The 13,873-nt window shown below is 50.1% G+C and overlaps 1 protein-coding gene across 5 annotated transcripts in view; it reads left to right on the top strand.

Annotated features, from left to right (window-relative positions):
- The first annotated feature begins 12,963 nt into the window (after positions 1 to 12,963).
- The window catches only part of NSMF (NMDA receptor synaptonuclear signaling and neuronal migration factor), a 52,828-nt gene continuing 51,918 nt past the window's right edge, over positions 12,964 to 13,873 (top strand). For 2 of the 5 annotated variants that reach the window (XM_055720019.1, XM_055720017.1), the window contains exon 1: positions 12,965 to 13,272. In XM_055720019.1, the coding sequence (XP_055575994.1) occupies positions 13,166 to 13,272 (107 nt within the window). In that variant the 5' untranslated portion in view covers positions 12,965 to 13,165. Of the gene's footprint in view, positions 13,273 to 13,873 lie in introns of all 5 variants that reach the window. The other 3 variants (XM_055720020.1, XM_055720015.1, XM_055720018.1) reach the window with 3 other exon arrangements.

Below are 13,873 nucleotides of genomic sequence, written 5' to 3' on the forward strand. Positions count from 1 at the left end.
GGAGGGTCACCAGGGCCCTTGGGCTGCTTGGGCCAGGGGTGGATTAGGAGCAGGTGATGGAAAAACCCCTCTGGGGCTGCAGGTCCAGAATCCACCAAGAAAATGCATCTCTGCTAGTGGCATAAGTAAGTCATTGTGAGACAACTTGCAGCCGGGTCCCTGCTCCTTGGAGAGACCCTCCTGCAAGCCTTGGATGTCTTATCTCCAGCCTCCTCATCTGCCTCCTCAGAAAAACCACCTGAGCTTCCCTTTATTATAAATGTCTCAACAATTAGTGGCAGCAAATAATGTCGGGGGGAGGAATGTAACCCAAGCCTGATGCAAGAACTCAGCAAACCAATTTTTTTCCTCTTGGGAGAGTGCTTTTGTTTTATTGTCACGCTTCTAGAGGGCGCCGAGAGGATGGGGATGAGTGGCTTGGAGTGTGCTGGTGGCATGAGCGTGACCGGGTCCTGACACTGCTGTAAGGTAGAGCTGGCAGTAGGCTGCAAGCTGGAGCCTGCCCCCAGCCCCATGGCTTGCACCCCATGGGGTACCTGCAGCTCGAGGTCTTTGTCTGTCTCCTTTGGGACTTCAGCTGTCCCCTCTCTGGTCACCACTCCTTACACTGCAGAGAAGCGCAGCCAGGACAGTCCTGCTTTTCTTATCCTCTGTCTCCAATTTCTGTATATGGGGCCAGCATCGTGTTGCTGGAGTGCTGCAAAAGCAACTGCCGCTGATTTACCTTTCCCTGTCACTGCCTAGATTTTTTGCATCCCATCTTTTTTGGATGAAACATTTCTTCCTTGCTGTTTGAAAGCTGGCCTATTTTAATACTGCTAAGTGAAAATGGGTTTGTGCACAGAAAAGATCCCAGTTGCTCTGTATAACTTCCCTGTCATGATTATTCACTGCTAGTCCTTTTGCTTCTAGCAGCTGTATAATTTATCAGCTGTGTTTTGTGCTCATTTCTCAATCAATGATGAAAACATTGATTAGTGTCAGGCTGGGACTGACTCCTGCAGAATCCCTCTAAATCATCTCTGTTCAATGATGACTCCTTGTTTTGGAGATGGGTTTGCAGCTCTCCATCCATTTAATGTGGGCTTTATTGAGATTGTATATTGCTAAATTTGTAATTAGGGTGTCATATGATATTAAGTCAAACACATTGCCAAAAGCTAAGCAAATAATGGCTACATGGTAACCTTTATCTACAAACTTGTAATTTTCTCAAAGGATGAAATGAGGCTCATTTGACAAGACGTTTCCATTATAGCACACTGATGGGTGTATTTTTAATCCTTGAATTCTATATTAATTGAATCCTCTGTGTCCTCTCCATTTTTCAATCTGAATGTCATGCTGGACTGACCAGCTGTTAACCAGGGCACCCACTTTGCCTGCCGAGCACCACAGTAGCATCCTGCCAAACTTGGCAGCTCCCCAGGCTTCAAGCTTTTCAGCAGTGAGTGAAGGCAGCTCAGTTTGGCACGCTGTTTGAGGGCCCTCAGGTGCAGATCATGTGAATCTGCTGAATTAGAAACCTCACAGATGTCACCCAAGATACTCTCAGTTGTTAGTAGACCAGAGAGTATTTCATCATCCTCATGTCCTACGTTCCCATCTTTTCTAAATGCAGAAGAGACACACTGAGGGCCTTGTTGCTAGCAATGTACCTCCTCATCTAGGAATATCGTGGCTTCTCCATGCTTGGAGATTTTCAAAATTCAGCTGGGCGATCCCCGAGCAAGGTGGCACTGCTTTGATATTGGTCCTGTTCCAAGTGGGATGTAGGACTAGAGACACCTGAGGCTGCTCCTGACCAAAATGTTTTTATGCTTCTCTAAATCTATGAAACAAGCATACAGCATCATTAATGTTTTTGTTGTTTCTAATACATTTACACTTCTTGCTGGTTGTGGCTTTGCCAGGCTTGGATTTTCTTCTGTCTGCTTACCCTCCTCTATCAATATCTCTGCTTCATACTTTGTTGTGGTGATTGCTGCATATTGATTAGTATCTATTACTTTCTTCCTCTTCATATATATTGGCATTTTGCTTCCAGTTGTTGGTTTCAGGTTACCAACTTACAGGATGAGCTTTCAGCCACACTTATATTTTCTTGACCCTGCAGTATCAGCTTTTCTGCCCTGTTGCAAGCTCTACTCAAAGAACCGCTGGTTTCCCACTCTACAAGGTTGGGTTTTTCCCCCTTCAATTTCCCTGATAATTGTCACCATCTCCATGAAGTTTGGAAACTGCTGGTTCCATGGGTGCTGAAGAGGCCAACAAGTCATACCAGTTCATGGCAGAGTTACGTGACTCCGTAGTGTGTTGGCAAAGCAAGCTGGAGCAACTGTGCCAAGACCATCCCGTCTGACCTGGTGCCCAAGAAAGGCTCTGTTCCACCTGGTTGCACCCGATAGTGCACCTGAGCTGCCCTCTCCACACTGGAGCATCTCTGGTCTCCCTGGCAGTCTGTTTCACCACTTCACTATCCTTAAACAGTTTTTCTTTAGGTCTAACTTGAATTTCCCCATCAGTTTAATTCCATTGCTTCTTGCCCTGTCCTGCCTTCAGCCTTGTACATAGCTGGAGCATGTTGCTGTGTGTCCCCCCATGTCTTTAATTTTCTGGGGTGAATCAGTTTCGCTTTCAGCCTTTGCTCACAGGCTGCATTTTTGTGCCATCAAGGCCTGGCGGTGTTCCCCCCGAACCCTCTCCAACCGGCCCAAATCTTCCCTGAAATGTGGCAGCCAGAGCGAGGCCAGGTCCTCTGCCGGGTGTCATACCAGACCTGCGCAGCCTGCACACGATGGCCCTTTTCTGTGTTATTTCTCATGCTGTGACATTCACCTGTTCAGTACAAGCACAACACTTTCAGCTCTGGTTCAGCTGAAGATTTGCAGCATCATCCAGGTCCTCTCCTGCAGAACAGCGATGGATTCAGCTGCTGCCCGTCCCAAGCCCCCGGCCCAGTCTCACTCGGCACCCATCTGATTTCACTACCAGCCCCTGCGGGCTGTCCTCCTTCCTCTCTGCAGGACAGCTTGGAAGTGGGGCACTGGCAGGGACAGCAGAATGGATAACCTCCTCCTACCCTCACAAGCACACTGTAGCCACTCTTTTCCTGTGCCCTGGGCTATTTTATTTGCAATTGTGGAATTTGTTATCCTTGCCAACAGGGTCTAACTTAGAGGCTCTTCACCGCCTGCACCTTTGTGCCATGCCCCAGCTGAAGCAGATGGCACCTATTTTGCTACCCCCTTGCCGTGGCCAGGAGCTGGTGATGGCCCTGAATGTGTGTGCAGCCCTGCGTGAACCTCCCTGCGCTGCCCAGAGCTGATTCTTGTCGCTAGCACAGATGCAGGTGTGTAATTCAGGTCAGACGGAGGAGCCGTGGGAAGGCCTGCGGCTCCCTTTCAGCTTCTCGTTCCTTCTGCCACAACCATCGCAAATAGTTTCCCTCCGCCCACCAAGAGGGAAAGGCTAAATGCATCCCTCCTTATCCTCCAGCTGAGCTTTCTGAGTCATCCTCCTCTTATGTTTTTCTACCTGCTTCTCTCCTTGCTCCCTGGCCTCATTCTACACAGGATCAGTCCCCACGCGTGCGACTGCTGCTCCTTTGCACAGCCTTGTGACACCCCGTGCTGGGGGGAGCTGGTCCTGCCATGCCCTGGGTTGTGCGGAGCAGGGGTTCTGCATTTCCAGCTCTGCCTGAGTGAGCCCTTTCGCCAACAGTAATAGCAAATGTGCAAGACAGCTGGAAATTGTTTTGTTTCTGTGCCCAGCACCCTTAGATACAGCAAGAGTTGGACATGGTGCAGGGCACGGATGGAGCGGAGCTTCAGGAGTGAGACGTTTATAGGGACGCTTTCCTTCAGTAGCAATGTTTTCTCTTCCATCTTACGCGTAACAGCCACTTCAAACTTCAGCTCTTCTTCTTCTGCATGGTACCAATGTCAGGACAAAGTCAGACTGTTATTTTGCCAAACAATGAAATACTGAGATGTGGATGGAGCAATAACTGAGTAATCACTGAATCACTGAGCAATCAATTACCATCAGATCTGTTCCTGGAGCTGTTTTGGGAATCCCAGCCTTGAGAAACCTCTATTGTAAGGGCCAAGTCCTGCACCTCCACAGCTGCTGAACAGCCCCTGCCGGTGCTGGGGACCCTGGGAGTAAAACCTGTCCCTGGTAAGTGCAAAATCAGTTTCCCCTCACCAGGAGGGTGGGTGCAGTATGGAAACACATCACCTCGGGAAGGCGGATCGCCATCCAGCAAGTGTCACCACCTGACCAAGCAAAGTTGTTCTAGTGTGGGTGACGGTCCTGCTTCAAGCAGGCAGCAAGGCTGAAGACCTTCTGACAGCCTTCACACCAGTGCTTCCACTTTTCTGTGAGGAAATTAAGGAATCTTTTCCCCGTATAAATATCCACATTGTTGTTAAATCCTTTGTTAAATCAATTTGGTTTATTTATTATAGTTTAGTCTGAGGGACTGGCTTCTGTCAATTTAATGCCACTGATTAAACCAATAGGACAGAAATGATGTTACTGTCTTGCTCAAATCCTCCCTCCTGCTAGATCCAATGCTTGTTTCTTTTCTTTCTCTCCACCTGCTGTATCATTTTAAGAAAAAAAAGAGGTGTATAATATTATGCTGCTCTTGAAATGCTCACTCTCCTGTCAGCTCTCCTGGCTCAGAAATGTGGTGTCTCACACAGAAGCTTCCTCTCCTGCGTAGAGTGAGCTCCCTCGCAGGGATTTAGGAGCATGATTTTGAAATGATCCCACCCAAGGGACAGACGCAGACCACAGCAATGTCCCATGCTGGCACTGTTTCCCTCCTTAGGGCTCTTTTGCAGCTCCGCTTGCCTGTATTGGTTTTGAACATTACAGACCCTACGCACAGCTGCCCAGTATTGGCGCTCAGGTGTTCCTGGGCTCAGTAAATGGCCAGAAAACTGAGTCGGCAAAGGTTTTCTGCTGGTACAAGATGGAGAGCAGGACTGCATGGCTGGGAATGCAGTGGGTGGGAAGGAGCAATGGGAAACACTCTGGCTACGTCCAAGATGGAGTTTTGGAAAGATCTGAGGGATCTGAAGAAGGACAGAATGGTTTATTTGGTTGAAAGGGTTGGACACGCTCTTGTCCTCCCTTAAATGCCTGAACTATGTTATCATTGTTATTATTATTATTATTACTGTTATTGCTTTATGAATTGGCATGCATGCATATTAACAAGGGTATGCAAGCAACTGAGTCTGCCTAGCTCCAACCTACCTGGCGCAGGGCATGGCTTGCACTTAGAAAATTATTTTAGCACTCTGGAGCCACGTTTTAAGGCAGGTTTGTTCAATACTTCAAGTTTCAAGTCCTCAGTCCTGACTAGGCTTTCCATTTGCAATAAAAATCTGATAAATAACAGGTATGGCTGAGTGGTGAGACATCTTTGTGGCTTGCATGTGAGTTTGTGTCACCTGGCTGTTGTAATGCCAGTGAGACCTGGATGGAGCAGCCTTGTCGGGAAGGCAGCTCAAGATTTCAGCCAGCAGAGTAATAGCTAATTGAGTGTATTTCAATCATGAGATCCACAGAAGGAAAGCAAACTCCACAGAGAAGGAAATTGCATCTTAGAGTAATCTGAATGTGGGTAGATAATTAGGCCTATATTTCATGGGAACATTTGCTGGGCAACATAATGAAAAGGCCAGCAACATAATTTTCTTTAAGTAGTGTGATGCTTCCCACTGGGTCCGTGCCGTGCCAGTGCTGGTACTGCAGTGCAGCGGGAGCAGGGAAAGGCATTTCCAGGGTAGAGGGGCTGTTGCAAAGCCAAAGGCCATTCTCCCCATCTCTAATGTCTGCTCAGAGAAAGCTGCTAAGGTTCCTGAAGGTGACAAAATAAATGCCACAGCCTCACCACCTTCCCATCGCTCCAAACAGCAGGCACAGCAAAGTCTGTTCAGGTTGTGCTTGCAGAGCCGGACAGATCCAGGCCAACTCAGTGCTACTATGAAAGTCTCCCAGCGGGAAGCCAGGCTGCTGCCACTGAACCCAACTTGGAAGAGCTCCTGCTCTGAGTCATTGTCTGATCCAACTTGGAAGGTCAGCAGGGGCTGACAAAGCAGCTCTGTGGCTCAGGTTCGAGGGAAACACATCCTGGCTGTCTGCGCCCAGAAAATGCCCTCAATGCAAGAAGCCCAGCCGGGGGAGTGGCAGCACACTGCATCCTCCGAGCCACGCTCAGCCCAAGCGCTGGGCTTTGCCCTGAGCGTTGGCACTACGTGCTGTTAATGGGCTGCTGCACTCGTCTCAAGGGTGTACCAGCCCTCAAATCCCTGCCAAACTATGGCTATGCATGGGAAGTAAAGCTCCAAGGCCTTTTTCTATGCTTTTTTTTTTCCAAATTTGGGATAGAAAGGCTCTGCTCTTCCATGTCTTCCATCCCCAGCTGAGCACGGATCCTCCCTTCCAAATCTCCAGTCTGGACCAGTGCTGCTTCTGGCTTGCCCTGCTAGGGATCTTGCTGCCATGTGCAGGAGCAGACAGATAATATAAAATAATATTTGGCTTCTTCATAATGCTGGCAAGATTAGAAGATCTGGGAAAGTGCAGTGACTTAGGAGGATGGAGGAGAGGGTTTAATCTTCAAGCACAGGTAACCCTGTGATCAGGGTCTAAGGGGTCTGAATTCCCCTCCTGCCAACACTGCACTCATTAGCCCATCAGGGCTGGAACATGTCACGTAACAGAAAGCAAGGCTGAGAGACCGTATCCAGCCCTGATAATTACTGATTGGGTCTTTTACTAAAAATAGCTGGGTGTGAGCTGGCCTAACATTGGGTCAGAGTGCTCTGTATCCTAGCTGGTTCTGAAGAACTGTTCATCCAGTCATCAGGACTATCTTTGGGGCTGCATTTGAACAAGCTCTTATTTTCTGATGTCAAATGCTTGGCCATTTAAGAACAGCTCTGTCTAAATGAATCTGCTCAAAGCAAACCCATAATTCTTGGCTAACTCCAACTTGTTAGCTATTGACAATGTTTCTGTGATGTATTGCCTAATTTTAATTATGCCAGTGTTGCAAACGTTATTTTCTTACAGTGCCTCATTAGAGTGAAGTTTCTAATGGATGAATTCAACAGCAACATCTTGAAGTGACTAAATTGGCCAAGCAAGAAGGTGGCTGATATTTGAGTGACCTTCTGGCACCTGGGGGATGTTGAGCTTCCCAGTGCAGTTGCCCATAACTGTTTTTCTCAAATTCTTTCCCAACAGTGCAACACAGATAAACCCTGGCAGCTCCTCCAGCTCACCCACTGCCTTGACTTTATCGCCATCTCAGGGCTGTTGTGACTTGTCAGAAGAGCTGAACTAGGACACCATGGACAGTGGGCACATCAGTTTGTCTTCCCTTTTCAGTCTGGTGCTCTGCCCCTCTGTTCCCACTGCACTTGGGCTGGTTGTTCTGTTTGGGCAGTTGTTTGGGCAGAACAGTGGGAGCAGAGGGCAGGGGACTGAAACATCCCTGCCTGAGCCAGTCCTCTCTGCACAGCTTCTGCGGTCTCAGCACATCATGTGCCTGGCAGGCACCCACACCTTGGCTCACACTGTGGTAAGGTACAGCCCTGGGAGATGTCTTGTGGGCAGGAGGATCCCACACTGCCCTCGGCACTGCTAACGATGTTACCCTGCCCTTCCCAGTAACTGAATAACTGACTGCGTTATCTCCAGGGGCCACAAACAATCCTGGTCTCAATTTGGACCAAAGAAACTACAGTCATCTCACGTGCCTGTTAAACAACCTGCTTTGTCCTGTTTTTAAGCTTACCAGACTGCTGAGTCCCTTCCCGTTACCTCCTGGGTTTGTACTCCCTCCAAAGCCAGCGACCAGTGTTAGAGGCACAAATGCAGCTTGGGTGGGGACGGTACCCAGATAAACCTGGGAGAAAAAGAAGCTGTTTCTGAGGATAAGGATCAGTGCAGACCCCAGTACCGTGCCACTGACTTTGAGACTGTTTTTCTCCTGTGTGCCCATCTTTGTAATTATCTGCTCTGGATGTCCTGAACCATTTTATTACTTAGTTATTCACGATCATGAAGTCCCTGTATAATTCTTTACAGTGTCTCATGTATTTATGACCCTGAATACCTTAGCATCGTCAGCAAGCTTTGTCACTCCTTTCTTCAATTCCTTTGCAAGATTATTCCTAAGTATGTTGAAGTGAGCAGACCCCAACACAGGTACCTGTGGGGCTCCATTGAGGTCCTCCCTCCATTCAGGAGCCTGCCTGTTGATAGCTGATCTTCGAGAATCCTTTAAGCAGTTCTTTATCTGCCTCAAGCCTTTTCTGTTAATCCCATGGTAGCCACATTTCTGTAAGAAACTCCTGTGACAGACCTTTTGGGAATCCAGGCAACATGCTTACTGACTCCTCTGAAAAAATGTAATAGATCTATGAAGGATTCCTTTATTCAAGGAAAACCATCTTTCTTTTCTTCCCAGTGTTGCAGATGTATCCAACTGGGCACTAATTACATTCTTTATTCCAGTTTCTATCATTTTGCTGGGAGGGACCTCAGACTTTATAGTCTGTCAAAATCCCAAACCTTTCACATTTGTCACCTTGAATCTCTCGGACACTGAGGCTATGTTACGCACAGTGATTACATGCTACAATTAAATAATTAAACTGTTTCACCTCTGAGTTCCTGGGCACTTAGGTGAACCATCTCAGTCTGGTGAATTTGCACTCTTTGGTTTGGCTATTTATTTCTCAGCTTCTTCTGCTGACACTTGAATATAAGCCAAAGCCAATGCCATGTCCATATAAAGATCACTTTTGGCACAGGAAGCTTCTCTGAGCTTTTCTTCACTGACTACAGATGCAAAATATTAATTGTTTTTCTGTTCTGACCTTATCTCCTACGAATGCTCCTCCTGCACTGTGGCCAACTTCTGACTCTCTAGACTCTCAACAGGCTCCCTGTGCTGGATTTGTTTGAAGAAGTAGTTGTTATTGTTTGCCTTTTGCAGGTTGTTCCTGTGACGGGTTTTTGGATTGCCTTATTTCTCCTTTTTGCATTTGAATTGTCAGGATACACGGGGTTTTTTTGTTGTTTAGACAAAAATGTCTTTTCTAAACATAAAAGACTGGATCCTTAAAGTCTGAGAATCAACAGGCTGATCTAAGAGCTAGACCTAACCAGGTCTAAGGCTCTGGGTTTCCCACCAGATGGAGATGTGCTGTTTGGTTCAACAGGATGCTGAGATATTACATTTTTCAAGCGTGATACCTTTATGTGGACAAAAATAATAACTGGCCAGGATGAATTTTGCCTGGCTTGGGCTTCAGGATGTTGCACCTTCACCAGTAGAATGAGGGAAGCATTTCTCTGGCTGGCTATGATTATTTTGGAAGCTGTTTTGGGGTCTGCTCCCCTAGGATGGCATGAGCTTAGCAGACAGAGCCCCGTGAGTGGAGGTATGGGGCTTGGGCGGAGGGACCGCAGTGCTCCCTGCCTCCTCGGCCTGTTTGCCTATGTGCATGCGTCTGGAAGGCCTGTTGCCATGGAGAAGTGATGGGGAACAGTCTGCCTGGCTCGCCTGACTTTTTTCCTAGCACGAAGCAAAGGCGTCTCTCCAGCTGTAATGAGCCGGAGGCCTGCTGCCTCCTCTTCCATGCCACACCAGGGTAACCCAGACTCTCAAATACCTGGGAGAAACCTAAATCAAGAAGAAAATCCTAAATGAATGTAGGGAAGGAGCAGAGAGCAAGAGAGGAAGCTACAGGAACATGGACCAGTGCTTGTGGGGTGCTCCGGAGTGATGGAGTCAGGTGCTTCTCAAGGGCACACAGACCAACAGGCAGTGGGCACCCATCGCAACACCAGAAAGTCCCATTAGATATATGGAAAAAATCCTTCCCTGTGAGAATGGTGCAGCCCTGGGACGTGGACTGAAGCAGTGGTGGCATCACCATCCTTGGAGGTCATCAGAAACCATCTGGCCAAGTCCTGAGCAGCTGATATAAGTGAGCCCTATGCTGGGCTGGGCCTCCCCAGCCTCAAAGAGCAAGACCTTGCTGCGGAACAAACAAGGGAGAGTTTGAGAGAGCTCCAGGAGGCACAAATGTGGCAGAGAGTGGTCTGAAAACAGGATGAAGGTGGAGACTTCCCCACTGTTTAATTTGGGGAATTGACAGTACTGGGCACTGCTTCACTGAGACTGTAACTGCTTGCACAGCCTAAGTTCTCTACAGTTTTTTTTTAAGGTGCTCCCCTAAAACCAGATGGAATTTTTCTTGTTTTCTGTTGTAGAAACTCTTTGGTGACATGACTGTGCAATAAAAAATGGGGTGGGGGCGGGGGGATAGTCATGAGTAGAAGTTTAATGGTAGTCATCTCATCTTCTGTGTGAAGAATTCCAATGCACTGACGCTGGGTTTTGTTTTGTACCTGAAAAATGTCACTGTGAGCAACTTCGGGGTGTTTCCAGGTAGATCTCATGGGAATTATGTCAGGGATAGGGTAGACCTGTCAGTTTTGGGGGGGGGGGGGGGGGGGGGCGGGTTTGTTTGCATTTTTAAAGAATAGCTTTCCCACAACTGACAAAATATTTAAACGTAGAAATAAAAAGTATTTCCCCCCTCTAATTACACAGGAAAAAAAAAAAAAGGAGGGAAAGCACAGTCAAAAGGCTTGGGCTGACCTTATTTTTTAAAGTATTCTCATGTATTCTGCTTTTCTCCCTTCTCCTGACTGTGTGCGCACCTTCAGATCTCTGCGTCCCTGCGTTTCTAGTGGCATGAAGCAAGCCTAGGCATCGAATTAGACGACTGTGCATCAGCTCTGCCACACTTGCTTCCAACACACAGGACTGAGGCGTACCTGCCCTAAAATCTCTTCACCAATACTAGCACGTGGGATCAAGACCATAATGTTTAAAGGAGTCATCACTCCATTCAGTGCTGTGTAACAGCAGGGCTGCATTCATCCTGCTTGAGGCACAAAACCTCACGGGAAGAGTGACTCTCACCCACAAGGGCAGTTCTGCAGGGCGAGTGGGACACGGAGGCCAGCTCACTCGGTGGCAGGGATGGAGCAGCCAGCGTCACATAGCATCTCTACTTCAGTCTAAGCCAAAAAGCAGGGTGACGTCTTTATTTCGTGCACACAGCAGTTTTCCCGCTCACAGCTTGGGTCTAAGCGACGATAAATTTCTGCAAGTTTGTTATACACAGTGAATTCTCCAGTGTATGATAAAATTCTAGCTAATGAGATATTTACATCCCACTCCTTGTATCCACACACACCAGGATAGTTGGGTACCTTTTTTCTGCTCTCTACATGAATTACTTTATTTTTCAATTTGTAGATTAATAGACCAAATAGTTAGACTTAATTTGTTCAAATCCTCCTGTTTTCTTGCAGATTTGACTTTGGAGTCTACGGAGAGAAAGAACTGAAGCTTTTCCCAAACTTTTGGTCTCTTCCATGCAGGGTCTCTGAAGGACAGTGAAACATGCGCTTGTGCTACAGCCTTTCCTCAGGTACAGGCAAGACAAGGTGTCCCTGTCTGTCACTCTCTCCTTCGGCTGCCTCTTTTTACAAAGCTTGTAGGAGGTTTAATTATCTGTAAAACTTCTACCCCTCCGTCAAATATTGTTGAATGAGTTGGCTCCAAATTCCAGGGATTCGTGCACTCGCTTGCAGAACCAGGGGGACTGCCCAAGTGCTTTTTCTGTATATATTGTGAATACTTAAAAACTTGCTACCCCCACTCACTCAGGTGCCCTGAAATTGATTTATAAAATTACTTTTTGAAGGAAAAGCGCTTTTCTAAACCCTCCTAGGGATCAAAACCTAGATCCATGAAATTGCTCTGAGGGCTGGAGCCCCTCTGCTGTGAAGAAAGGCTGAAGGATTTGGGGTTGTAAAGATGGAGAAGGCTCTGGGGAGACTTTCTTGCAGCATTTTGATATATAAAGGGGGGTTGTAAGAAAAATGGAGAAAGACATTTTACCAGGGCTTGTAGTGACATGACAAGGGGCAAATGGTGTAAAAACTGAAAGAAGATTTAGATTGCGCATAAGGAAGAAATTGCAACGAGGGTGGTGAGACCCAGAGCAGGTTGCCCAGAGCAGCTGTGGATATCCTATCCTTGGAAGGGTGCAAGGCCAGGTTGGATGGAGCTTGGAGCAACCTGGTCCAGCAGAAGGTGTCCCTGCCCATGGCAGGGGCTTGGACTAGGTGGGCTTTATAGTTCTCTTCCAACCCAAGCAGTTCTGCCATTTTATAAATTGAAAATCCTCTGAGGCTCGGCTGACCAGCTGCTCGCACTGGGTTTGTTTCCAAGCGTTCGATGACCACGGGGAAGGCGTTTGCTCTGGCAGGTGACAGCGGGGACAAGGTGGTGTTGGAAGCCAAGCCCTGCCTCATGGCCCGGCCACCTCCAGCCACCCTGGGACGATGGTGGTGAGCGGTAACGGGCTGAGGGGACAAACTCAGCAGAGGAGAAAGGGCATTTGTGTCAACCCTTCAGAGACCAACCGTCACGTTCAAAACTTGATACCTTGACTTTGCGCCCATGTCACCCAGCGAGTGTTGGGACCGTGGTGTGCCCACCTGCCATGAGGAGGGGCCAGCTGTGGAAAATAAACCTGCATCAACCCTTTCACTGGTTCCACCAAAGGCAGGCGGCAGTTTTGTGCCAAAATGACTGCTTTTTTCCTCAGATTGCACCTCTGTTCCCCCCACCTGGTCCTGCCCTCGCCGCCGGCACAGGCGGCCGGGCGTTTACCTCAGGGGTGGGCATAACCCGCGGCGGGAGCGGGAGGACGGCCACCCTCCCCCGGGCACGCCGGGCCCAGGCAGCCGCCTCAGGCGGGGCCGGCGCCCCCCTCCCGGCCGGCCCTCCATGATGTCAGCCGGGAGGAGGCGGAGGCGGAGGAGGGAGCCGCCGGCCAAATATAGCGGCGCTTCCTGGGCGGCGGGCCGCGCCCGGGCCCTCCCTCCTGCCGCAGTCAATGAGGAGGCAGCGGCCGCGGCCGGGCGCCGCACTCGCCGGGGGCAGCGCGGCATGGCGGGGCGCTGAGGGAGCGCGGCAGCGAGGGGCGGCGGCGTGCACCGGCACCCGGCCCCACCGCGGCATGGGCAGCCGCGGGGTCGTGCGATGAGCGCTCCCCCGGCGGCTCCCCCCCGCGCGAATATGGGCACAGCCGTGTCCAAAAGGAAGACGCTGAGGAACGAGGCCATGTCGTCGGTGGCGGCCAAAGTGAGGTGGGCGCCGAGGGCGCGGGCGGGCGGTGCCTCAGGGGGGGCCGGGCCGCCGCCCGCCCCCGGCCGTGCTCGGCGAGGGGGAAGGCCCCCGGCCCCTGAGGGCGAGCCCGGGCGGCCGGTTGTGGCCACGACCGCGGGGCTCGTCCCCCGGGGCCGGCGCGGCGGCTGTGCGGGGCCATGGGGCAGGGTGCGCGCCCCCCGGGGCTCGGGGCTGGCAGCCTGGGCTGGGGGAGCCTGGCGGGACCCTGGCCGGTGAGCCCCCTCGCTGGCTGCCGCCGTGCCCCCCAGAAGCGGGCACCTGCTTGCAGGCGGCTGTGGGAGACCCTGCGCCCCCCGCAGCCCCTCGCAGCGGGGCTGTGGCTCCAGAGGGGTCCCCGGTCTTGCTGCCGGCCCGGGCAGCAGCCGCCGCGGGTTTCGGTCGGTGGGTAGGCAGGGAGCCGGTTAGGAGCGCACCCGGCAGGGCAGGGTCTGCTTCGTATTTGGGAATTGGAAGCGCGTTCAGTTTGCTCAGGAGTTTCTCGTCAGCTGAAATGCCATCTGCGTGTCCGAGGGCAAAGTCAACGGCGTTCGTCCAGGGGTCTCGCGCCTTTGAATGGAAAAC

Source organism: Falco cherrug, chromosome 9, assembly GCF_023634085.1.
Source record: "Falco cherrug isolate bFalChe1 chromosome 9, bFalChe1.pri, whole genome shotgun sequence".
NCBI lineage: Eukaryota > Metazoa > Chordata > Aves > Falconiformes > Falconidae > Falco > Falco cherrug.